This window comes from Cynocephalus volans, chromosome 7 (assembly GCF_027409185.1).
Source record: "Cynocephalus volans isolate mCynVol1 chromosome 7, mCynVol1.pri, whole genome shotgun sequence".
In the NCBI taxonomy this organism is placed as follows: domain Eukaryota; kingdom Metazoa; phylum Chordata; class Mammalia; order Dermoptera; family Cynocephalidae; genus Cynocephalus; species Cynocephalus volans.
In genome coordinates, this window is record NC_084466.1 from 100,640,616 (window position 1) to 100,665,452 (window position 24,837).

The 24,837-nt window shown below is 40.9% G+C and overlaps 1 protein-coding gene across 3 annotated transcripts in view; it reads left to right on the forward strand.

Annotated features, from left to right (window-relative positions):
* Positions 1-24,464, forward strand: part of PBLD (phenazine biosynthesis like protein domain containing) — a 41,504-nt gene extending 17,040 nt beyond the window's left edge. The window contains exons 2-10 of one of the 3 annotated variants that reach the window (XM_063102147.1): positions 5,181-5,317; positions 14,471-14,570; positions 14,950-15,048; positions 18,369-18,478; positions 18,566-18,595; positions 20,824-20,912; positions 21,176-21,354; positions 23,104-23,166; positions 24,243-24,464. In XM_063102147.1, coding sequence (XP_062958217.1) covers positions 5,234-5,317; positions 14,471-14,570; positions 14,950-15,048; positions 18,369-18,478; positions 18,566-18,595; positions 20,824-20,912; positions 21,176-21,354; positions 23,104-23,166; positions 24,243-24,316 — 828 coding nt within the window. In that variant the 5' untranslated portion in view covers positions 5,181-5,233 and the 3' untranslated portion in view covers positions 24,317-24,464. Of the gene's footprint in view, positions 1-5,177; positions 5,318-14,470; positions 14,571-14,949; positions 15,049-18,368; positions 18,479-18,565; positions 18,596-20,823; positions 20,913-21,175; positions 21,355-23,103; positions 23,256-24,242 lie in introns of those variants that run through there. The other 2 variants (XM_063102148.1, XM_063102146.1) reach the window with 2 other exon arrangements.
* The last annotated feature ends 373 nt before the right edge of the window (positions 24,465-24,837 follow it).

The window sequence follows — 24,837 nt, forward strand, 5'->3', positions numbered from 1 at the left end:
ATTTTTTTTTGCCTGCCCCTTCCAGAAAATTAAATTGTTAATGTAAATCCTACCTTAAAAATAATCTGTCACCATAGAGAACAAACAGGGACTTTAATTGATTAAATGAAATGGATTAAAAAAAAGACTTCCTTTCTCTAACTTTTAACTGAGAATACATATTAAAGTAAAATTACATAATACATTTTAGAAAAAAAATTTTATACATTTTTGGTGTTAGAAATTTTATGCTCTTTCTATAGTGCTTCTCCAAGTGCAGCATCAGCATTGCCTGAGAACTTGTTAGAAATGTAAATTCCTGGGCCCCACCTGAGACCTACAAAATCAGAAACTCTGGGAGTGGAGTCTAAAAATTTGAGTTTTAACAAGCCTCCACAGGTGATTCTGATACATGCTAAAGTCTGAGAAGCACTGTTCTAGAACAAATAAAAATACTTAAGAAACTTACACTTGGTCAACAACTTTCACTTTTATCAAAAATAAATCTTGCTCATTTTTCATACAGAAGACAATACAGTTTTCTAGTGTTCCTTGTACTACAGTTGAGAGGAAAACGGAGACAGACTGGTCAGGATCCCTCACCTCATATCTGGCTGAGCATGACTCAGCCCATCTGATGTAAATACGTTAACTGCACGTGTGCACCCAGGTGTTCCTTGGCTATCTGACTCTAGTATAAAAGACAACAGCTAAGCTTGTGTCCAAGTAAAGCATGTCAACCTTGCCAACGGCTTCCAGGATCTTTTTCCGACTACCTAGTCCACGACTTGCATATGATGGCTCTGTGGCACAGTCTGCATAATGGGTTTGAAGGGTCTGTGGCCCAGCCCAATGGGGGTCCTTAGTATTCTTGAGTGTCTGTAAATTCTAAGAGAATTTTTAAATTCTGAGTTTTTATTTCAGTGATGATCTAAAAAATTATTCTAACATTTAAAGCAAAATTTCTCTTATGCAGTGATAATTTATGATTTCTTGGGACTAAGATTTTAGTTTCTTAAGTGAGAGTTTCTCAAACTCTGGTCCTTGGATATATTCTAAGGCATAGTGGTTAAGAACATGGACTCTAGAGTTAGACCATTTGGGTTCAAATTTAGGCATTGCTTAAAAGTGTGACCTTGGGCAATTTACTTTCATCTTCTGAGCCTCTGTTTATTAATTTGTAAGATGGGAAACTATAAGAGTATCTACCTCATAGGGGTGCTCTGAAGACTAAATGCTCTTAGAATCATGCCTAGCATGTGATAAGTGCTCAGTAAGTATTACAAATTATTATTGCTTTTAGAAGTTTATTATAGCAGTTAGACTTGTGTTGCACTGCAAGTAACAGAATATTGGACTTGATTCATTTCCTATTGCTGCTGTAATAATTTACCATAAATGTAGTGACTTGACACAGCATAAACTTATTATCTTACAGTTCTGGAGGTCAGAAGTCTAAAATGGGTTTCAGTGTGCCAGAATGAAAGTGTTGGCAGAACTGCTGATATGGACTGAATTTTGTCCCCCCCTGCCATTCATATATTGAAGCTTATCCCCCAATGTGATGGTATTTGTAGATGGGGTTCTTTGGGAGATTATCAGTTTTAGGTGTGATTACAAGGGTGGGGCCCTTATGATGGAATTGGTGCCCTTATAAGAAGAGACACCAGAGAACTTGCCCCCCGCCCAAGCTTGCTGCCACATGAGGACATAGCAAGAAGGTGGCTGTCCACAAGCAAGGAAGAGAGCCCCAACAAGAACAGAATCAGCTGGCACCTTGATCTTGGAATTCTCAGCCTCCAAACTGTGAGAAAATAAATTTCTGTTGCTTAAGCCACCCCAGTCTATGGTATTTTGTTGTGGCATCCTGAACTGATTAATAAAGATTTGTTCCTTCTGGAGTCTCTAGGGGAGAATTTGTTTTTTCACTTCTCTAGCTTCTAAAGGCTACCGCCTTGTGGCTGCTGCTTCTATCTTTATTTAAAAATTTTTTTCCCCTTCTATATTTAAAACCAGCAGTATAGCATCTTTAGATCTTTCTTGGACTTTTTCACTTTAAAGTCCCCTTTAATTACATTGGGCCCACCTGGATAATTCAGACTAATCTTATTTTAAGGTCATTTGACTAGCAATCTTAGTGCCGTCTGCAATCTTAATCCCCCCCATGTAACAAATCTGGTTCCAGGAGTTAGGATGTGGACATCTTTGGGGAAACATTATTCTGGCTACCACATGGACTAATAATTGTTTGAAGCTTAAGGACATTTATTATTTACTAAAGAAGTTTGGAAGTAGGAGCTTTTAATGTTTATTTAGCAAGTTAACTATATCATTAAGAACCCATTTCTTTCTTCCTAACCTAGTTTTTTAGCTTTTTGTCTTCATATTTGTCACCTCATGGTCAAAAGATGACTGTTACATTTCCAGGTATCAGCAACATGTTCAACACAGGCAAAGGGGGAAGGGGGCAGTGGCAGTTCATTCTGCTTTTATGTCTGCCTCATTTAGCAGAAAGCAAAATATTTTCCCCAGAATCCCTCCAGCAATCTTTTCCTAATTGGGTCATACTGCCATCTCTAGCTGCAAAAGAATCTGGAGGAGTGAGCATCTGGCATGGGAGAATGCGATTGTCCTGACTGGCTTAGACCATTTATAATTCATTGTTGGGCTCAGTACATTGCCTCCCCAAATAAAATTGGAGTTCTTTTAGGAAAAGAGAAGATGAGAGTTTTGTGTGTGTTCTGGGTGGAGAGGTGGGGTGAGATGGCTATTCAATAGGCAAATGACATTGGCTGCTAGATCTTTGAGATTTTTTTCCCTTTGAAGAAATGTTTTTTATTTGAGAAGCAATACAGTATTTCTAGAAGCCTAAAAAAGTACTTAGTTGTAGAATTTTATTCTTCTGTGCAGAATTAAATTTTTTAAAATTCAGAATATTTAAGCAAACATGATGGTACTTCAAAAAGTTTGTGAAAAAATAGAATTAAAAATAATATGAATCTTTTCATGAACTTTTTAAAGTACCCTTGTATATATAATGTTTTAAACTTTCACACGTGGGCCGGCCCGTGGCTCACTCGGGAGAGTGCGGTGTTGAGAACACCAAGGCCCCGGGTTCGGATACCATATAGGGATGGCCGGTCAGCTCCCTGGCTGAGCGTGGTGCTGACAACACCAAGTCAAGGGTTAAGATCCCCTTACCAGTCATCTTTAAAAAAATAAATAAATAAACTTTCACACGTAATTCATGATAACTATAGAAAAATTAGGCAGTCTTTTCAATATATAATTTCTCATCCAATTGAACATGTAGCTGATGGCTGGTACCAGCGAGGCTGACATCTGGACAGACTGAAAACTTGCTCCTTATGGCACACCTCTGATTTCCGTAATAGTGTCAATCCTATTAAACGTGTGAAAACTATGCTTCATTATTAGAACTTTAATTTCTTTCTGTTCTCTACTCAAATCTTCTAAAATAATAAAATTTCCAAATAGTTGTATAAACAAACTAATGTACTGTCAATAATGGTGATGCTACTGAAACTGAAATGTTGGCTGGCAGATGGTACCAGGATGAGAAACGCTAATATTTGTCAGCCAATGTATTTGTCGGCCATTGAAAATCCAGTTTCAATGTATGCTCAGTGTATTATTTACTTATCAATTAATTCAATAAATATTTATTGTGTGCCAGGCACTGCTGTAGGAACTGAGACTATAGAAGTGAATAAAAACAAGAAGAGATTCTGACTTTCTGCTCTTTACAGTCTAATTAGAATAATCTAAGAAATGCAAATGAAAACTCAAGATGTTTTTTATCTATCAGATTAGCACTGATGGCACACTCATATACTGTCTAAATTGGTACATTCTTTTTTTTTTTTTTTAAGATGACAGGTAAGGGGATCTTAACCCTTGACTTGGTGTTGTCAGCACCACGCTCTCCCAAGTGAGCAACCAGCCATCCCTATATAGGGATCCGAACCTGTGGCCTTGGTGTTATCAGCACCGCACTCTTCCAAGTGAGCCACAGGCCGGCCCCTGGTACAGTCTTTCTGAAGATAACTTTTATCTGTATGTGTAAGTGAAAGTATCTATACACTTTGACCCAGGGATTTCACCTTTAGGAATCTGTTATAATTAAAGAATCAGAAATGCAGACCAAGATTTATATTCAACAAGTTACATTATCTTTACAAGTAAAAAGTTAGGAACAATTTAAATATTCACCAAAAGGGAAAAGATTAAGTAACTTATTCATAAGCCTATTGTAAATCTATTAAAATGATGTTTTTGAAGCATTTGGTGTTCTTGGAAAATACTCATGCTATACTGTTAGGAGGGTAAAAATTCTGATAAAGAACTATGTATCTAAAACATTAATGCTATTATGGCTGGTTTGTGTGGTTATGGGTCATTTTGGGAACAATAGGAAAATGCTCAGGGCCTCTCAGATGTTCAGAATCTTGCCGAGCATTTGCTGTAAATATCCTCAGGTGTTCCTTGTTACTACTTAATGTAAGTTGTATATGGGCACCGAGGTGTCCAGGGTTGTGGACTTAAGTATAAAGACTAACAGCTCTGATCCACAGTGCTTCTCATAACTCTCAAAGAAGCTACTGGGATAGTTGCTCCTAGATCTGAATAAAGCCCATTCATTTTTCTATACCCAGGGCTCCCAGAACCTTTTTTTCCCCTATTACCTAGTGCACAGACCTGCGTGTGGAGGGTTTGTGACCCAATCTGTGCAACAGACTCAAGGGGTCTGTAAGCCCTAGCCTTACAGTCATTTTTTAATTTTTGAAGTTCTTTATGAGCATATTTTTTATAATTAGAAAAAATGCATTCTTTTAAAAAGGTAGTAATCTTCACTGGGAGACTGTAAGCAGCATACATCCTTCTTGGATGTTTCATGCACTTCATTAAAAACATAGCCTCAGCTAGCTTTGGCTACTCTAATAGAATATGATTGTGCTGCTAAGTTTTATGTGCAGTATGAAAAGTCAATACAAAATGTGAAAAACATTCCATTTAGCCTGTATTTTAAATCAAATTCAATTTAAAGGCTTAAAAAAATTAGGGGCTCACAGATATAGGTGTATTAGAATAATTGCTTGACTTTGTACTTGGGAATTGTTAGTTGCTTCTGTACACCAAGTAAAACATTAACTCTTTTGATTTTTTGCAACAACAAGAAGTAAAGCAGACTACCAGCAATTTTGAGAGCTTGCAAAAACAGTTCACAAGGAAAATGAAGCTCCCTGTTTTCATAGCAGATGCATTCACAGCAAGCTCATTTCGTGGGAATCCTGCTGCTGTTTGCCTCCTTGAAAACGTAAGTAGTTGGTTTTGAAGTGCAGTACCTGAAATTCTAGATCCCTATAGAACTATTTCTTTTAAAAAAAAAATCAGACCCACCTGTTTGTTTACCTCTTGGTTTGTGTTCTTTGTCATAATATAAGTGATGTTATAAGTGATGTCTGCAAGTTGACTTTGACCAAATTATATGACGAAAATGCTTATATCTAGATTAAGTCAAGGGAAAAGAAGATTTATATAAAGAGCAACTAGGGCCATTTAAAAAGGAAGTAGAGCTCTCTTTTAGATTTCAGGTTTTTGTTTATTTAGCACCAGATGTTGAAGAGAATGAAATCAGATGAGTTATATGTGACTTAACATGGCTGATATCACATTTAGCATAACAGATCCTAGCTGGATATCTTTAACTTTACCTATAGCTCAGACAATTAGAAATTCTTTTCAAGACCAACAAAATGAGATGTTTTGGAATTAAGAAGAAAGGTAGAAGGAATGAAGCTCTAATATATAGAGAATTTAGCTTACTGAAAGTCTCATTTTAAAAATGGCTTTTTCATTAGGATAAATATTAATGGAATAATTAAATATTACTTAGGGGATTTGTGTTGGTCTCTGGGTTGTAGGAAATAAGGTAAGGTACCCTTTCACTCAGAGCAGTTAGTACAAGAATAGATTATCTGAGGATTACTTCAAGAAGACAGTAAGCAATTGATGACCTTAAATAAGTCATAATAAGCCAGGCAAAGTGTGCGCTGGGGCCTGCAAGTGCCGTGACTCTCAACATGGCCTGCACATGAAAATCACCCAAGGTGCTTTAAAACTTCCTGTGCCCAGGCTGCATTCCAGACCGATTACAACAGACTCTGGGGGTGAGAGCCAGGCAGCACTGTTTCTTAAAGCTCCCCAAGTGATTCCAGTGTGTAGTCAAGAAACAGAACTGCTGAGGTTTTACTGAGACAGGTGAATATTGTTAATTGAGTCCCTGGTACACTTTTTCCCTTCCTCAAGTGAAACAGTAAGATGGTGATCAAGAGTCCTCATTTTACTTTAACTATGCATTCATTATCAATCTTGCAGCTGGCATTTTTCCTCCACCAAATGCAGAAGGTAACAAAGTTAATAGGCTTTATCTGGTAACACAGGAGCTTGGGAACATTAGAGAATAATTAACCAGATTCCAAACTTTCTTTAGAAACAATCTGGCAAACATAACTTCTTCGAGGAATTATGGAACTGATTGGCTGCTTGTCAAGAGTCTTAGTATATTTACCCCATATCCCCATGTAATATCCTTGAAGAGTTTTGAAAGTTTTTTTTTTTTTTTTTTCTTTTTGACCGGCCGCACCGCAATCGGCCAGTGAGCGCACCGGCCATCCCTATATAGGATCTGAAGCCGTGGCGGGAAAGCGCTGCTGCGTTCCCAGCACTGCACTCTCCTGAGTGCGCCACAGAGTCGGCCCTTGAAAGTAGTTTTGAGTGATTTATATATTCAGTTTTCACCAGTTAATAAGAATTGGCATTATTCTCCAACTTACTACTTTTGCCTTCAGTTATACTCACTAAAAATCAGACTTAAAGGATCTGTTTATCTATCTATCTATATCTCTCTCCATTAAAATTTCATATGTTTATATATTTGTAAAAACAAGGAAATAAAAATCTAAGTAAAAGACTTAAAATAGTTCAAAGCAATGTGCTTCAGTATGAATGGAAGAAGGAAAGAAGATAAGGAAATTCATGATTTGGAAACATTCTCTACATAGTCTTCCAATTCACTTCTTTTGGAGCTTGGGCCTATGGGTAATTCGATGGCCTGTCAGGTACACTTGAATAGGTATCTAAAGATTAGTGTGCTAAGCCTCTTACTTGTGTTTTCCCACTCTTTGGGCATGAAAATCTTGTCCTCCTGGAGGCTAATGTAGCACTTTTCCCCATTCAGAAGTATAAGCCATGGTTTCTACCCTTGGATTTTGTTTAGCTCAAGGCTGGAGATGGTGGGCACTCGAAACACCTAGAGAGAACACAAGTGAACACAGGAAAACATCAGAGACAGAAAAATGCTAAACCTTATAATAGTGACCACAATTCAGTAGGCATTTAGCCTGTTAACACAGTCTACAAATGTTGATTGGTATACCACAAGCCAGGCTCTAGGCCAGAGACTGGAGGTACAAAGATTAATAAATTTGCCTGGCCCTGAGGTGCTTGAAGTCTTGTGGGGGAAACAGACATGTAATCCTGACCTTTCTTCAGTAGGCACCACAGAGGCTGAAAGACCTAAAGGTACAATGAGGACTCAGAGAATAAAACAGTGTTGGATTTTATGGAGGAATAAAATACTTCAGATTTTAAGTGCAGGGATTCAAAGGAATTTTTGTTTTGTTTTGCTTTGCTTTGTTTTAAATTATTTAACATTTGACCAAGATGAGACTAACTGCAGAAAAACGTAGTGGATAGACTAAAGACGGGGTGTTTGTACTTTGAGCTTTTTGAATACTTGATTGAAGACTGCTGGAAGGAAAATTTAAAATTCTGAGTAACAAAGGTCCTAGAGCTTTATAATATTCTAAAGGGTTTTTTTGTTTGTTTTCAGGACAAGTTCAGTTTTAAAATTGTCACAGAAGGAACCTATAACATTGTACATTAGTTGAAAACAAAGACAGATTAAGGAGCAAGTAAAGTACGGAACAGATATATGAAAAAAAAGTTTAACATCTGAAAAAATTGATGGTGTTCTCAAATGCCTGACAATCAGTTTGACAATGAGTATTATGTAGAAGCATGGAAAATGAATAGAAACAATGTAAAAAAAAAATGAAATAGATACATTATGATGACAGCTATGTGAAAAACTGTAGGGTCCCATGATCAACTATTGGAATAGTAGTGGTGAATGGTGATTCGTTTGTTTTTCCATAAACCAGGTTTAATATTTAGTGAAGACAGTATATTGACCGGGGTACGGAAGCCCATATTGGTTCTTCCTCATATTCTAACAAATCCTTGGGGGTTTTGTTTTGTTGTGGTGGTGGTAGAAGTGATGGTGATGGTGGTGGTGGATGGGTGTGTGTGTGTGTGTGTGTGTGCACGTGCGTGTGCGTGTGCGCGTGTGCGTGTGCGTGCGTGTGTGCGTGTGTGCGTGCGTGCGTGCGCGCGCGCGCGCGCTTTAGAACAGGGTTTCTCGATGATGGCACTATTGACCTTTTCTTCCTTTCTTTTTTTTTTTTTTTTAAAAAGATTACCAGTAAGGGGATCTTAACCCTTGATTTGGTGTTGTCAGCACCACGCTCTCCCAAGTGAGCTGATCGGCCATCCCTATATAGGGATCCGAACCCTTGGCCTTGGTGTTATCAGCACCGCACTCTCCCAAGTGAGCCACAGGCCGGCCCACTATTGACATTTTGGACTGGAAAGGTCTTTGTTGTGTGGGGCTGTTATGTGCGTTGTAAGATTTGTAGCAGTATCCTTGGCTTCTAGCCACTAGATGACAGTAGTCATGACAATCAAAAATGTCTCCAGATATAGCCAAGTGTTTCCTGGGGGCAGTTAAGAACTATTGTTTTAGAGGATACCTTATCTAAAGAAAGGTTTATTTCTGAGTTTTCCTGTTAACATTATTTACAAAAAGAAACTTTGTTATGTGCCCAGTGTATTTATTCCAATTCAACTGGTGTCTACTGGCTGTCTACCATGTTCTAGGCACCATGCTAGGATCAAATATAGTATGTACATGCATTATTATGCTTTTAAATACTAACAGTCATTTTCAGTGACATCAAGGACTACTGGCTTCACACTTTTAAGGAGGAATGCTTAGTTTTAGTTCCTGAACTACTTGTCGTTCCAGTTTTCCTGGTAAAAGTTAGAGAACACCAGAATCCTGTTTATAGCTTGGTGGGCTATATGTTTAAGAAAAACCAGACATATAGCAAAACTGTGTATAATCCATGCTTTAAATCATGTGGGGAAGCTTATGGTGTAGTGGCCATTTCCAAACTTGGTTCCCTTCCTCAGAGAGCAGATTGCTGGCTGAGTGTGACCATACTGAGTCAGAGGCGCATGGGGTTTCTAGAGTGTTCCAACCTCATATCTCATTACTCTGCCCACAGAAGGGATGAGGAATGCAGAGAAGGTTCTTCTAGGGAGAGAGAGTCATTGAAGTGTTTTCCTTTACCCAGTATTTGAGGGAAGAGAGTAATGCAAAAGAGGAGGAGATGTTGATGGGAATTTCTGCTTCCCATGTATCCTCACTGGCTTCTAGAATATAACCCTCAGCTTTGGGAACAGTGACTTCAGGCAAATTCAGCCAGATACTGTGTTGTTTTCATATATCTCATTTCACCCTCACAACCACTCTATAGGTAGGTCTTATTATTATTGTCCCCATTTTACAGATCAAGAAATGAGGCAGAGGAAGGTTAAGTAATTTGCCCGGGGTCACACATTCCAAAGTAGCTGACATAGGATCCCACCCCAGGTCTGCCTGACCGCAGAGCCTGTACTCACAATAAGACTAGATGTCTACCCCCTTCACTGTGTGTACGCTATCATGGCACCCCATGCTTCCCAGTTGCTAACGTGTACCACTCTCATTGTAATTCATTCCATGCCCATCTTTCTCATTAAACTGCAAATTCTGTGAGATCTTAACCCATTCTGACTCATTGCAACACACCCTGCCTAGCACGTGGGAGGCATGAATGTGAAAATGTAATCAATTAAGTTAGGGCAAAACCTCCTTCTAAGAATTCTAGTTAACCAACAATTATAGATCTTATGTTCGCATTGGTGGGGGCAGGATGGGCTGGGTATACAAAGTGAGTTTGATGATGGAGCAGGAGAGAATAGGCATCCTTAAGAACTATTAGGAGCAACTGAAGATGGCCCATGGTTTGAGTGCTGCATTGTATGGACATAACTTCTCTATAGCAAATCCAGATGCTTCAGAAGCAATCTCCCGTTTCTTCCTGGATGGTTTTAGAACTTTCTGCATCCAGGTGCTTTTACTGTGCTAGAATCCATCTACAGCAGAGGAACAAATGAACAGACTGATAAGGCAGGGCAGCCATATTTCTAAACTGCCACAAGAGGGGAGTATTTGAAAACTTTACTCTGACTTTCTGATCATTAATCTTTTGTGGGTTATAGGTGATGGAACCTCAGTGTCCCAGTGCAGTGCATTGGAACTCAGAAAAGCAAACATCGCTCTGTTTTTTGCTTTTGGAAATTTGATTCACATGATATTGCCAAAAGAATGTCATGATCTTGCCAAAGCACGACAATTGATAGCTGTCAGTTTGTAACTATGTGCAGCATTTGAAAGGACATTTATGGTATAAAATGGAAAAATTATTGGAACTGAAATCCAGTATTTTGAATGAATGCATTTTTTCTTTTTTAAGGCTCTCACTCATGGTTCACTATTATCTTGACATTTGGTTCTGGTGAAGAAACTCAGTATGTACTACAGGCAGCTGAACTTTCACTGAGGGCTGCTACTATCAAACTTTATGTTGTCTTTGGTCCCTCACGCAAATAGCAAGTGCATTTTTAAGTGTCCTGGGACAGAAATGATAGATACGGAAGTTCAAATTGCAGTCGATGCAATGTACCAAGGTAGAGAGGATTAAAGAGCTCATGGGCAGTGAAATGTATGTCTAAAGTGTAAAAGTGTTTAAAAAAAAAGCCTAGTTGCAAAGAAATCTATTACCAATAGATGGTGAGCTTGGCTACAATGTGGGATGCTTTAATGTTTTAAGGACTCTTGTCCTAAAGGTCATGGGAAGCAATAGACAAAGGAAGGACAAGGACAAGAAATTTGTCTAGATCTGGCCAGTTAGCTCAGTTGGTCAGAGCATGGTGTTTTAACACCAAGTTCAAAGGTTTGGATTCCCATACTGCCCACCACCAAAATAAAAACAAACAAGAAAGAAATGTGGCTAGATTGGATAGAGGAAGGACTGGCAGGCAGTGCAGGTTTCTGCAGCCAAGGAGGCAAATCCAGGAAGGCCAGCAAATGCTTTTCTTCATTGTCCCTTCAATCACCATTAAGGCCTGTGATTCAGTAGTTCCCAGTTTTGATTAGGTGTTGTGTGCATGGGCATGTGGGCCAGTTTTCACGGAGAATATTCGACAGGCCGTGAGAAGTGCTTGAGTTCAGTTGTTGACATCGTTGCCTTGTTGACTGGGACACTCCAGCAGCCCTGTTCTACTCTTCTCAGGTGAGACTTCTCACACAAGTGCCCACAGGTGTGACAGATGCTCATTCAACTTCATTCCTACCATCCTATTTCTCCTTACCTCAGCTCATAGAATTCTAGAGTGTCAAAGATGGTAGAGGTTAAACCCTGATTTCACAATGTAACAGAGGCGAGGTCAAGTGACATGCCCAAGAAGCTGCCCTATTACAAAGCTTTTTGCCCATATTTTCCTGTCCGACTCACCAGAATCTGCCCTCTTTTCTAGGTTCTCCTCAAGGCCTCATCTTTATTCATTTAAGTTACTTATTTATTTTCATTTTATATGGGGGGAGGCAGCTGGCCAGTATGGGGATCCAAACCCTTAGACCTTGCTGTTCTAACACTGCACTCTAACCAACTGAGCTAACTGGCCTGCAAGGCCTCCTCCTCTTTAAAGACCTATACTATTTGTTGTCAAAAATCTATATATTTTAACTACATACTGTCTGGTTTAGCTCACTTTCTGTGGCTGTCATGATTCCCTACCTAGGAGTCCCGTGAATACAGGGCCATGTCTAATACACCATGGCTTCTCAAACTTTAATGTGCACAGGGTTTACTGGGGATCTTGTTAAATTGGAGATTCCAATTCAGAATGTCTGGGGCGGGGCCCAAAACTCTGCATTTCTAACAAATTCCCTTTGTAGTGGTTCCATGCTGTTGGCCCAGCACAGCACTTACTGATTGATTGCTGTTCTCCCTTAGAAACTTTGCGGGAGTCCATTTTTCTCTGCTAGACATTGGTTTTCCTTTCTGCAGCATATTAAAGGGATAATAATAGTTTGTCTTTGTTATGGGCTGGCAGTGTAGTGTGGCAGGTTAAAGCATGAGCTTTGAGCCACTCAAAATAAAAAGCTAACATTTATCAAGTATTATTTGTTGGGCACTGGGATGAGCACTTTATATGGATTATTGGATTTGATCTTTTGAAAGAAAAACATTAAAAGTAAACCAAAAACGGATTGTGTTATGTTTGGGTTTTCAGAAAATAAGTATCAGTTTCTGAAATGATTTCTCTTTCTGTAGGACTACTGAGCTTCTGTAGATTTTTTGGGTAAAATGCTCCTTTAAGAAAAGCTTAGTGAGTCTCCTGCTAGGATTTTTATATCAGCTGATAGTTTAAAAATCGTATTGGTTTCTCACAATAACCACTGTTTTATGCCTTATATGATTATATTGAAAGTTTCAAAAGAGTTTGAATCAAGTGAAAGACAGAGTGTTTAACTTGTATAACTCAGATAAGTGAATTATAAATTTTTATTAATGTAAAATTTTATTAATGTAAAATTATAATTCTCATCTTCTGAGTTTCAGGAGCTCAAGAATAATAAGTTTGGCTAAAGCAAAAATGTATTTGTCTTCAGATTTCTGTAGAATTAAAAGTCTGGTTGTCAGAACTTATTATTAGTGTCACTAAAGTTGGTTTACAATCCCTCACTGTTGATTAAAAAATTGATTTTTATTCTCAAAAGGAAAATTCATATTTTTGATCCATTATTTTCTTGAGTTAAGAAGAATGTGTGTGTATATATGTTTGCGTGTATATTTCTTCATAATAAACCTTACACTTAGTGCTGTTATTCCTGTTTTAAAGATGTGGAAACTGAGGCTCCACAGGATTAAATGACTTGCCCATCCTTGCAGTGCTACTAGAGGCTGGGCCAGGGATTGAAATACAATTCTCTTTCCAAAGCTCACATTGTTACTTTTGAACACTTTATTTTGAAAAATTAAAAACATACAGAAAAGTTTCAAGAATGGTACAATGAACAACCCATATATATCATTTCTCTAGATTCACCAGTTGTTACCATTTTCTACATTTACAAAGCCCACATTCTTAATCACTGTACTATTTTTTAAGGTATATCATGATCTTAGGATATTATACAACCTCTCTGTGTTTAATTTCGTCATCTGAAAAAATATCTAGATTGAGGTTTTAAAAATGAGATTAGGTGAAGTAATGTATTTTTTCCTTTAGCAAATTTTTATTGAGCTCTTACCTGGACGAGTACCAGGATTGTTCTAGGCCCAGACGAAGCAAGACAGCACTGTCCTTGCCCTCACAGTGCTTAGAATCAGAGGTGGGGGGCGGGCAGACAGTAAAGGGCACACTAGGTAACTTCAAGTGGTCTAAGCGCTGGGGAGGAGACAGTACCTTTGGACAGAGTGGCCTGGGAAGGCTTCCTGGAGGAGGTGACCTCTGGCTTAAGGCTCTTCCCGCAAGAGGGAGTGAACCATACAAAGATGGGGGGAGAATGGTCCAGAGTGGGTGTTGAACATCTTTTTATCCAACATAGCAAGGGAGATTAGGGAGTTTCCTTTTTTGGAGATAGTTTTTAAAAGAAAGCACACACTCTAAGATAGATTAGATGTTAATCTGACAAAAGACAGGCCAAGTCAGTTGATTTTTCAGAGTCTATTCAAGCTTTGCATATCTGTAATTCTTCACAGGGTGCTGCAAGCATGGACTTCTGAAAAACTATCTTTATAAAAGTGCCTTGAATTCCTTGGCTATTATTTCCTTTTTTTTTTTTTTTTTTAAAGATGACTGGTAAGGGGATCTTAACCCTTGACTTGGTGTTGTCAGCACCACACTCTCCCGAGTGAGCCACGGGCTGGCCCATTTTTTTTTTTTTTTTTTGTGACCGGTAAAGGGATCATAACCCTTGGCGTGGCGTCGCCCGCACCGCGCTCAGCCAGTGAGCGCACCAGCCATCCCTATATAGGATCTGAACCCGCAGCCTCTGGCACTCCCAGCGCCTCACTCTCCCAAGTGAGCCACGGGGTCGGCCCTCATTATTTCCTTTTAGGCATGTAACTTTTAATATTAATGCACTGCTTTGTTAAACTAGTGGTCGTTGCTGTCCAAGGAAGTCTGATCTGTATTTCTGAAGTCTCAAACTTTTTTTTTTTTTCTTATTTAGAAACTGGATGAAGACATGCATCAAAAAATTGCCAAGGAAATGAACCTCTCTGAAACTGCTTTTATCCGAAAACTGCACCCATCAGACAACTTTGCACAAAGTAAATATGCATTTTTTAAATTTTTTCATTTTTTACCATTCTCGAAAGGCACCAGAAGTTACTTTTTAGGTGGGGGAATAATATTTAAGGGAAATGTCCATTTGTTATTTGCATATGGATAGTAGATAGAGGGGGAGATTCTGATTTGGTTTTCAGCTCCTCTGGGGGAGGGGGTGTTGGTTAATCTGAATGTTTTAGCTCCAGATCTAGCTCTGGGGAGCCCTAGGATGCTCGCCTAGCCTTTGCCACTCCGTTCACAAAATGTTTCAGCTATTCATCATGCTAGTGAAATACTTAGGAAAGAAGAGGAAAGGGAGAAGTTTGCAACCTGCTTGCATGGCAATGATCTCATCTCTCTTTGGCTTTTCCTCCTCTGAAGGTTCCTGCTTCGGACTAAGGTGGTTTACACCTGCAAGTGAGGTCCCGCTCTGTGGCCATGCCACCTTGGCTTCTGCAGCTGTGCTGTTTCACAAAATAAGTAAAGTGATCTTCTTTAATGAACCTATCACTTAGCAAACAGCAAATATTCTTTTTAAAATCTCACACACTCTTTCTGATGGACCCAAAGTGACTGGTATAAAGGCACTACAGATATAGGTTACGTCATGCAATTGATGATGCAGAAACTAAAATGGCATTCTGAAAACAAGGACCAACCATGGCTTTCCAACGGTACCTAGCACATATGCAGAAAGGCTGAAGTGTTACTGAAGGTTGCTGTTTTTTTTTGTTTTGTTTTTTTTTAAATAGGAGATCTCTGGTCTTTGTGACCAAAATGATGAGGGGAGATTGCACAGGCAGACTAGGCATCTCACATGATGTGATACTGTCAGGGAACCAAAAGACACACTTTGCTCCAAATATTTGCCCTGCCCACACGTTGAAATTCGTTCCACAATAAGAGCTTCTTTGCTATGATTTTTTTTTTTTTAAAGATGACCAGTAAGGGGATCTTAATCCTTGACTTGGTGTTGTCAGCACCACGCTCTCCCAAGTGAGCTAACCTGCCATCCCTATATAGGGATCTGAACCCTTGGCCTTGGTGTTATCAGCACCACACTCTCCCAAGTGAGCCACGGGCCGGCCCCTTTGCTCTGAATTTTAAAGATTCCTGAGCCCCAACTTATATATATTTACCTTAGAAGGGATTGCATCACCTTAATCCTGCCAGTTTACATCTTAGCTGCATTTAGTTTAACGGATAAAGATCAGGGCTTTGTGGGAATGGGACTGAGGACAGATGCCTGGAAATGCCCTAAAAGGGGAGACAGAAACAGCCACAAACAAGTGCAGAAAACAAACAGAAATGTAAATAAGCAAATAAACAGGATGATGTGACAGAGTCACCATGAGGAGTGGGAGTTGGGAAAGCAGGGTCTTGCGGGAGTTACTTTAGGTGGGGATGGTGTTGTGGGGAGAACGCACAGAGGAATCCAAGACTGGCGTCAGTGTTGTAGTTTTATAGCTCTTTATTTTAGTGTTGCAGCTCTTTGTTCAGTGTTACAGCACCTCTTTTTGCTTGCAAGCAAGGAGAGCACTGGGGACCAAGAACCCCTAAACCAGTGTCTCCCAGAACAAAGGAAAAGACCCCCTTACATAGCTTGAATTCCCACCCTTCTCCCTCCCAGGTTCTCATTCAGGTCCTCTTATGTAAATGAGGGATGCTGTCCTGCTAATTTGGATTGGCTGATTATAGGACACAATCCGTTGGTCACTTTAGGAGCCTAATTTGCCTCTGGCCCCTGGGGGGTGGTGGTATGTGAGACTGCTGTTATTTCCTAGAGGGCGGGTCCAAGAAGCAAGTAGGGTAAATGGCAGGGGCAGAGTCTGCAGTGGAGCGTAGAGTTTCTAAATCAGTTTCTCAGGTGGAAAAGGGAAAGGCTCAACAATTAAAAGTGCTTAGGGTTCCCTGCAGCAATGGTAAGGGAAGGTGTTACAGGGCCAGCTCTCCAGGAAGCAGACCCTAAGACACATTTGCATGTGGGAAGAGGGCTGGTAGATCAGCTCACTTGGTTAGAACGTGGTGCTGATAACACCAAGGCCCAGGGTTCGAGTCCTGTACTGGCCAGTGACCAAAAAAAAACTGTAAATACATGTGGAAAGAATAATATTTTTGGGTTCAGTATTGGCAGGAGAGTAAAGAAAGCAGGATTGAACAGGGAGAAGTTGAATTGCAAAGTCAAAGCAAGGCCTAGGCCAAATCCACGGGGAGCTCTGAAGCTGGGAAGTTTAAGTAGAGTTCCAAATAGAGGCAAAGGTTCAGGCCTTTATACCCTTCGTGGACCAGTTCCCAAGGCCTGGAAAAGAGGTGTGACTTTAGGCAGGGTAGCTCTGTTCAGCCAAGGGCAATGCTCAGAGAGGGACTCAGCTGAGCTGTCAGCCACCAGCACTTCTGGCAGCAGGGTCATGGGAGGCAAGCCAGGCCTCAGAATGCACCTGAGAGCAGGTGCCTCCTTAAATTTTGCACCCTATGGGACTTCCTTCCCTCACCTAGTCAGCCCTGAGGGGACTGGGGTGTAGAATCTGGATAACAGCACTCACTAGAAAAGGGGACCTTTGGGCAGAACAGTGAGATGAAGCCTTCTGTGCGAAGAGTTGGAGTGGGAGGAAGAGCATTGCAGGTAGAGGCAGCAGCAAATGCAAAGCCCCTGAGGCGTACTCTCAATGACCAGAGCCTCTACAGCTCCCTGCGGGAGAGCGTGGTTGGCAGGAGGTTCACAGTTAGGCCAAGGCTGCTCTATAATGTAATCCAATATACAGTTAAAAAAGATAGTTTTGGTTTCTGAGGATAGGGGACATGAGTGAAGGCAAGCAAACATCCTAAAATGTTGCTTAGGGACTCTTGAGAATAGGTTTTACTGAAGTTGGATCGAGTGTCTTTTGAGAACTTGGTCCCACATTGTTTGGTGTGATGCTGAAGTTGGAATAATAATCCCCAGACCCCCCATAGGGCAGTCTTAAGGTTAGATGAGATAAAGTACGAAAAAGGCTTTGTAAATAATAATGTCTTACACCAATTGTAATGGGAACAATTAAAACTTGTGTTTCAGAATGTAAATTTTATGCTCAATTAAACTTAATAAGCAATGCCAAATTTTTTCACCTTTGAGATACAGTTAAGTTTTACAGAATATTGTTATATATACTGAGATCAGATAAGTGGTCTAAGTTGTATCAGTAACATGAAGAGATATTATATCAGCATTTGTGCTGTATTCTTTCAGTCAATTTTTTGTGTATAGTTTTGGTTTATTTAGGATAGACCTGATTTGTTTCTTATAACAGTATTGCTCACAACTTATTTTATTTGTCATCCCCTTGGCATATATAACTCTATAGTTATTGTTGGTGCATATTTTAAAATATGCATTAGGAAATTATTAACTCCATTTTATAAATGAGGAAACTGAGGCTTAAGGAGGTTAAATAACTTTGCTCAAGAAGACAGTGAGTAAGCAGTAAGGAGCTGGATTTGAAGCCTTGTAGTAAAATGCCAAGTCCAATCAGTTATGGTCTTGGTTCTCAAGTTAGATTCCAGGGTGATGGCCAGTTAGTTCAGTTGGTTGAGCGCAGCCTTGTAACACCAAGGTCAAGGGTTTGGATCCCCATACCGGCCAGCCACCAAAAAAAAAAAAAAGCAGTCAGAATCCAGGGAGGGTTTTTTCCACTCTAGACCTTAGCAACTCAAACCCGGGCCCCTATCGCAGGAAGAGATGGCACTGCCCCCAAATCTGACAACGCAACAGTGATTGAAAAAGACATACAAACATATAATAGTTTATTTTCCTTTTTACCCAGAAAACATGAATAGCACTCTAACTTTTGTTACTCTGAGTGGGGAACTAAAGGCCAGAAGAGCAGAGGATGGTATCGTCCTCGACTTGCCTCTTTATCCAGCTTACCCCCAGGTCAGTGCTTTCTAATTATTGCCATAAACTGTGCACAACCAACAGCTCACCTGTTTTATAATGATCTTGTCTTTTTTCCCCATTTAGGACTTCCATGAAGTAGAGGACTTGATAAAGGTTCGTGAAAAGAATCAAACCTGAGCTTATGTGATTTAGTCATTTTTTATTGTTTGATCCCAGATTTGGTATTTTGTCCCAAAAGGTAGGCCATCTACAGTATAAATGTCCTAATTGACGCTTGGATCAATAGCATATGATGTAGTTCAGGTTTGAGTTTTAATACTCAATCTATTTGGTAAGAAGGTTGACTGGTTTTCCTTGTCTCTTATTTGTCAGAGTTAGGAGACCAGCCTTTAGGCAATGAGGGGATGTTGAATTTCTATTCTTTTCTAGCTAGAAGGAGAGGAATGGGCATGGGGCATGGCCATGCCAGTTTTGGAATGAGAGTTGGGGATTTCTGGCAGAAAAGGGTCATTCCGTGAAGTTCATGCAAACGAGGTGAAAGGAAAGAATGGAAGTAGCCTGGCAGCTGACAGTGTCCCCTGTTTCTGTGGTGGAGGATGGGACAGAGGTGGGAGGGCTGTGCTTTGGTAGAGGAGACCAGGAAAGCATGAGAACCTCGACAGAGGAGACAAGATACACAGTCTGGCCTCCTTCTCGGGTTTATGTGGGTGTGGGGCTTAATAATAGCAGTGATAATAGAGAACACTTTGAGAGTCTCCTCTGTGCAGTGCCACATGCTAAGCGTTTCACTTGTATTACTCATTTAATTCTGGATGTCACCTGGTGAGGTAAGCACTACAGTTGTCCCATGGAGGTTCCAAAGGGCCAGAGCAGCCTCAGACAAGCAGGTGCTTAGTGTGCAGAGAAGGAAGGGCCAAGGGCAAGGGCTGTCATGAGAAAAACGATTTCGTAAAATGGTCAATTATGAGTACCCGTGGGGTTTCTTAAAGAATTTTCAACTATAGCATTTACAATCTCTTTAGTTTTCTACTATATCTAAGTTTTCAAAGAGTATAAATAAGCACCAGAGATTCTGATTTTATACTCAGTACCACCCGTGGCTTGAGTTTTTGGAGACATATCAAATTTATAAATAAACTGCTTTAAGCATGTTTGATAAGAAAATGGAAAATATTCATAATGGTAGACCTTGTTCATAGTAGAAAGAACTTAACCTCGTCTCTCTAAGCCTCAGGGTCAGCATTTGTAAAATGGAATAATAAAGGGTTATTTGTCGTGAATATTGTCATTTTGCATTCTTTCCTAGAAACTGGCAATAGGATTCCAGCTGAGAATTAAACTTTCAAATCAAGATACGAACCCATGCGTATCCAGGGTTAGAGAGACTGAAAGGCCCTGGAGAGCACAGGGGATCTGGCTGTAGGAGTTCCCATTTCTTGAGGAAGGGACATTGGTCAACCCATGGTCACAGAGGCAGAAAGCCCAGGTACCGCCCAAGGCACAGGGAGTCTTGGCCATGAGAACTTGAGCATCTTGTTCCCTAACAAGGGTTAAAGAACCTGAAGCCACCTAATGACTGTCATACAACTACCGTGTAATTGTCATCTGCTCTGCCTGGCAGCTGGGGCTGATGCCAAAGAATGATAGTGCCCCAAGTCATCCCCAAACAAACACACAAACAAATAATTTTGCTCAAATCCAAGAGCATTATATGCAGTCATAGGTGGAATGAACCAAGATATTTTGAGAAAGTGTTATGTGGTTGATCTGTAACATACAATCTAAGTGAAAGTGGTGTGCATGTCAAGCGGAGCAGCGTGAGATGAGTCCTCTAGTCCCCACTTCCCAGCAAATTGCTGGCCCTGAGTCCTTGCCTTGTACAATGTTCTAGTTGCTCCTGCAGGTACTCCACATATATTATTTCTCTTAATCATCCATAACTCTAAGAGGTGGGCATGAGGACCCCCACCTCTAAAGACAGTAGGGATTCAGAGTTCTGACTTCAGGGCCACTCAGACGTGGGTCGTGTGTGCGTGCGTGTGTGTGTGTGTGTGACCCTGGGCCTCTCTAAGTCTTTCTCTTCTCTGTGGGGAAAATACCATTTGAAGGAGCTGTGTTAAGGCACATGTGAGTAATGCTTATTTAAGGCTCACAGGAGGTAAGCTAAATGTCCCCCCAAAGTTCTCTTTGGTGGCCAGGAAACTGGTCATCCTTGGGCAACACCTCAAGCTCCGAAACTGAGCTAACACTCTGGGGATTGGAGACAATGGGTATGGGTGTGCCTGACAGCAGATGCTCAGTGAGAGATCGTTCCCCATTTCAAGGGATCAGGGACTTGACCCAGGATGTGCTCCTGAGGAGCTTTTGATCTGTCTCCACAGACTGCCATAGGTGACACGCAGGTCCAGGACATCTGCTATTCTCCAGATACGCGAAAACTTCTCGTCCGGCTCAGTGATTCTTATGACAGGTACACAAGATTTTTAGCCGTGTCAGCACTTTGGGGAGGGCTGAACACTCAGATTTATAGCTTTGGCTATGCTGTGTCTGGTCAAACCATGCCTTATGCAGCCAGAGAGTTTCCTTCCCCAGTAGGAAGATGATCACCACTCGTTCTCGCCTCTCTCCTGCTGAGCTGTCTGGGCAAGCTGCACTCTGGCCTGTTTTCCCGAGTCTGTGTAGTGGGAGGGCTGTGAAATGGGTTTATCCTAATCCATCCCATTTATGAACAAGGTCATTTCTGGAGAACCTGCAAGTGAACACGGAGAAGCTGCTGCAAGTTGAAAACACAGGGAAGGTGAAAGGGCTCATTCTCACCCTTAAGGGAGAGCCTGGTGGGCAGACCCAAGCATTCGACTTTTACTCCAGATATTTTGCACCATGGGTTGGTGTGGCTGAAGACCCTGTGACAGGTATTTCTTACTTGAGTCTGGGGGAGGTTAGACAATGGAAGAGGAGGGTAACACATAACTACTGAAGTGCCCTTCACGTGACCTCTCAGGTTGCATGGGTTTGAGCTGCCTTTGTTTCTCTAGTTCTCCTCCTTCCACTCTATCCCTTTGCTGAAGTCTCACGTGAAAAACACAAAATAAAGGGAGCAGCACAGCAGGGTTAAAACTTAGTATCAGACTGCCTGGGGGTGCATTCCTGGCTTCCTAGCTCTTGACCTTGGGCAAGTGACTTTAAAAATTTAAGTCTCAGTTCCGTCCTCTATAAAATGAGGATATTACTTCATAGGGTGTGTGAACACATTGCACATTAAGTGCTTAGTATATTGCCTGGCACATGGTAAGTGCCCAATAATTATTAGCTGTTATAATAATAACTACAAGACGGGTCAAAACTTCCAAATCTTTCACCAGCCCAATACGGAGGGATGAAATCAAAGATGGGCAGGAATGTCATGCCTGCTACCTTCATCCTCATTGAGAACAGTGAGCTGAGCAGCCAGGGGTAGGAATGCTGGGTGGAGGAGGCTGGGGAGTGGGTTGGTGGCCAGGGCCGAAGGAGGCTGGGCGGAGGCTCTGAGGCTCCCATCTATTCAGATGGCAGGGGCTGGGAGGGCTTAGTTACTCTCTGAGGAACAAAACACATGAAAGTCAAAGCTCAGCAAACGAGCACTTTTAAAGACTCAGGAAAATGCCCAACAACATCCAAACAGTCCAACTCAACCCTTGCCCCTGGAAGAGAAGTTCTGAGCAGATTTGCACATGCACAGCTGCTTCACAAAGATTTTAATGAGCACAGAGTGCAAGTTTTTTTCCTGTAATCATGCTTTTCTAGAGTGAGAAGGTCTTTGGATGGTGATGAACAACCATCCGGTTTGCTTGGGACTGAGGGGTTGCTCAGGATGCAGAACTCTCAGTGCTCAAGCCAGGGCATTCTCAGGCAAACCAGGTGACCCTGAGTGGACATCTCATAACACTAAATATATTTTCCTGATTAGGCAGAATTTCCCTCCTCATCCTTTCCTTCCTCAAGGACTTTTCTGTCAGTTATTATTCTACATCTCGTTTCTTCGCTTTGATATCTCATCTCTGATCTAAACCTAGTGTACATAGGTCAGGTACGTGGAGGGCAGGTTCATAACACCAAGGTTATGGGTTTTGGATCCCCGTACCAGCCAGCCACAAAAACAAAACAAACCAGAAACAACTAAATAAAATAAACCTAGGGTACATACAATCATGTGAAAAATACCTCACTAAAAAGAAAGTTCTTTTGGTACCAAAATCCTAGAAATATTGGCTCGGGGGAAATTTGGCCTTTTGTCAGAGTTCCCACCTTTTCTTACATATGCACCCTAGGAGGAAGGAAGGAGAGACACTTGCCCTTGAAAGATTTATGTGAAGGCCTTGATTTTCCTACCATGGGTTGACAATGAGCTGGTAGAAAAGATAAGAATTAAAACCTGTGGTTTAGTTCAGCCTTTAGAAACCATAAGACGTATTTGATGCATAATTTGGAGGAGCTTGTCCATAAATTCTGTGTCTCCTTTCTACCTCCGTTTATAATTCCACACCCTGCTGTGGCCTGGCCAACATAATGATTAGGTGATCCAAGTTTTGGTCAAACAGGATAATTGTAATCGCTTACAAATTTGCCACAAAGTTGCCCTTGTTTTCTTTGGGTCTGTCTCATAATTTTTCACTTTTTTAAAGGGTCTGCACACACTGTTCTCAGCAGCTACTGGTCCCAGCAGCTGGGGAAGAAAGAAATGCATGGTAGGACAGCTCTTTTCTGTTTCTTTTCTTATTTGCTTAACTTTAAGCTAGTGTTCCTTTTCATAAGTACTATCCCCTTGAAAATATAATAAAATGTTATATATCACCCTCATGAAAACGAGAGGTTTTAAAATTCCTTCACCCTTAAATATCCTCCACCCAAGCATCCTCCACCTCTGCCTCCCCAACATACAGATACTTATAGTACAGTAAGTGACCAGTAAGTGTTTGTTAAATAAAATTATCTAGCTATACAAATTTGGCCCACAAAAGTTATTCATAAGTGATAGGTTGAGACTGAATGATCATCAAGTTTCCTTACTGCCATTGCTAGTCACAGGATTGACTCAAACCAATTATTTCAAATCAGGTCCTCTAGTGATTAATAGATTGCTTAGGGGCAGAGAAAAGAGATAGTGGCCAGTGGAGGGTGCATCGCCCCAATCATCAAAGGAGGAGTCTGACCCTAAAGGATCAGGTCTTACTTAGTGGGAGAGTTAGGCCTCTGAGACCCTGATCTGGAGACTATTCTCATTCCCTGGTGAGTCTAACTATAAATTCTCCTAAGCCCTGGGCTTCTGGAAGGCTGACGCAGTGCCTCTTTTGTCTGCCTGGCACATGCGGTCACTTGAGTGTGCTCCGAGTGAATAAATCCTTCTGTCCTATTCAGAGCTGAGAAGATGGGGCCTTCTCAGGAGGGCCAAGACCACCCGTCTTCATCTTCTTGTACTTCTAGTCCATGCCTCTCACTTCTCACACATCCTCACTTACTCCTAGAGAGGCCTGTGGAGGAAGCTATAGTGGGATGTGTCTGGGGCACTATAGGAAGTAACAGAGGAAGCAGCCCAGGAAAAGGCCCAGAAAGGGAAGATGCAGAGCTGTGTGCTTCGTAGGTCACATTGCATCTGTGGCCCTTTCAGTCTTCAGGAGAACGGAGGTGGGTAGTACCATGCACAGATGAAGGAATTCATTCTTTAAGCCGAGCTTGGAAGACTCTAGAATTTGCATTGAGGTCTTCCACTATGTTCTGTGAATTAAAAAGGGTGAAAATGCTTATAACTTGTGACTCATTTTAGGTTTCTTTAGCCTTTCAGTGTTCCGGCCGAGGAGGAGAACTGGAGATTTCGCTACGTCCCAACGGACGCGTTGACATCAGGGGAAGAGCAGTTGTTGTGCTAGAGGGCACGCTGACAGCCTAGCGGTGGCCACGCCATGACACCGCTCGCTCTAACGACAAAGCACTTCTGCGTACAAAGAAACGTAAGGGGCTGCCTTTAGTAGGCTTGCATAAGAGTCCAATTAATCCTCATGTTAAAAATTAAAAAATGAAGATTTAATAATGCTTCCAGACTAATTAACTAATGGAGTTTTGGCTCCACTCATGAGTGTATTTGAAATTTAAGTCACCAGTAACAAAGAATAATGTTGTCACATTTTTTGATTATGACTACCAATCAGAGAATGAGGCATATATTTGTGAGGAGTTTCAACCATTTAAACGGAGGTGTGAATACCTAATCGAATATTTTGCAGCCATTAAAAGACCCAATAACTATGTGGAAATATAAAAAGTTTTATGATATGATATTAAGAAAGAAGAGTACAATAGATTATAAAATGTTAGCAATGTTATGCTATGTCTATGGACAATATGACAGCAGGGGCCATGAA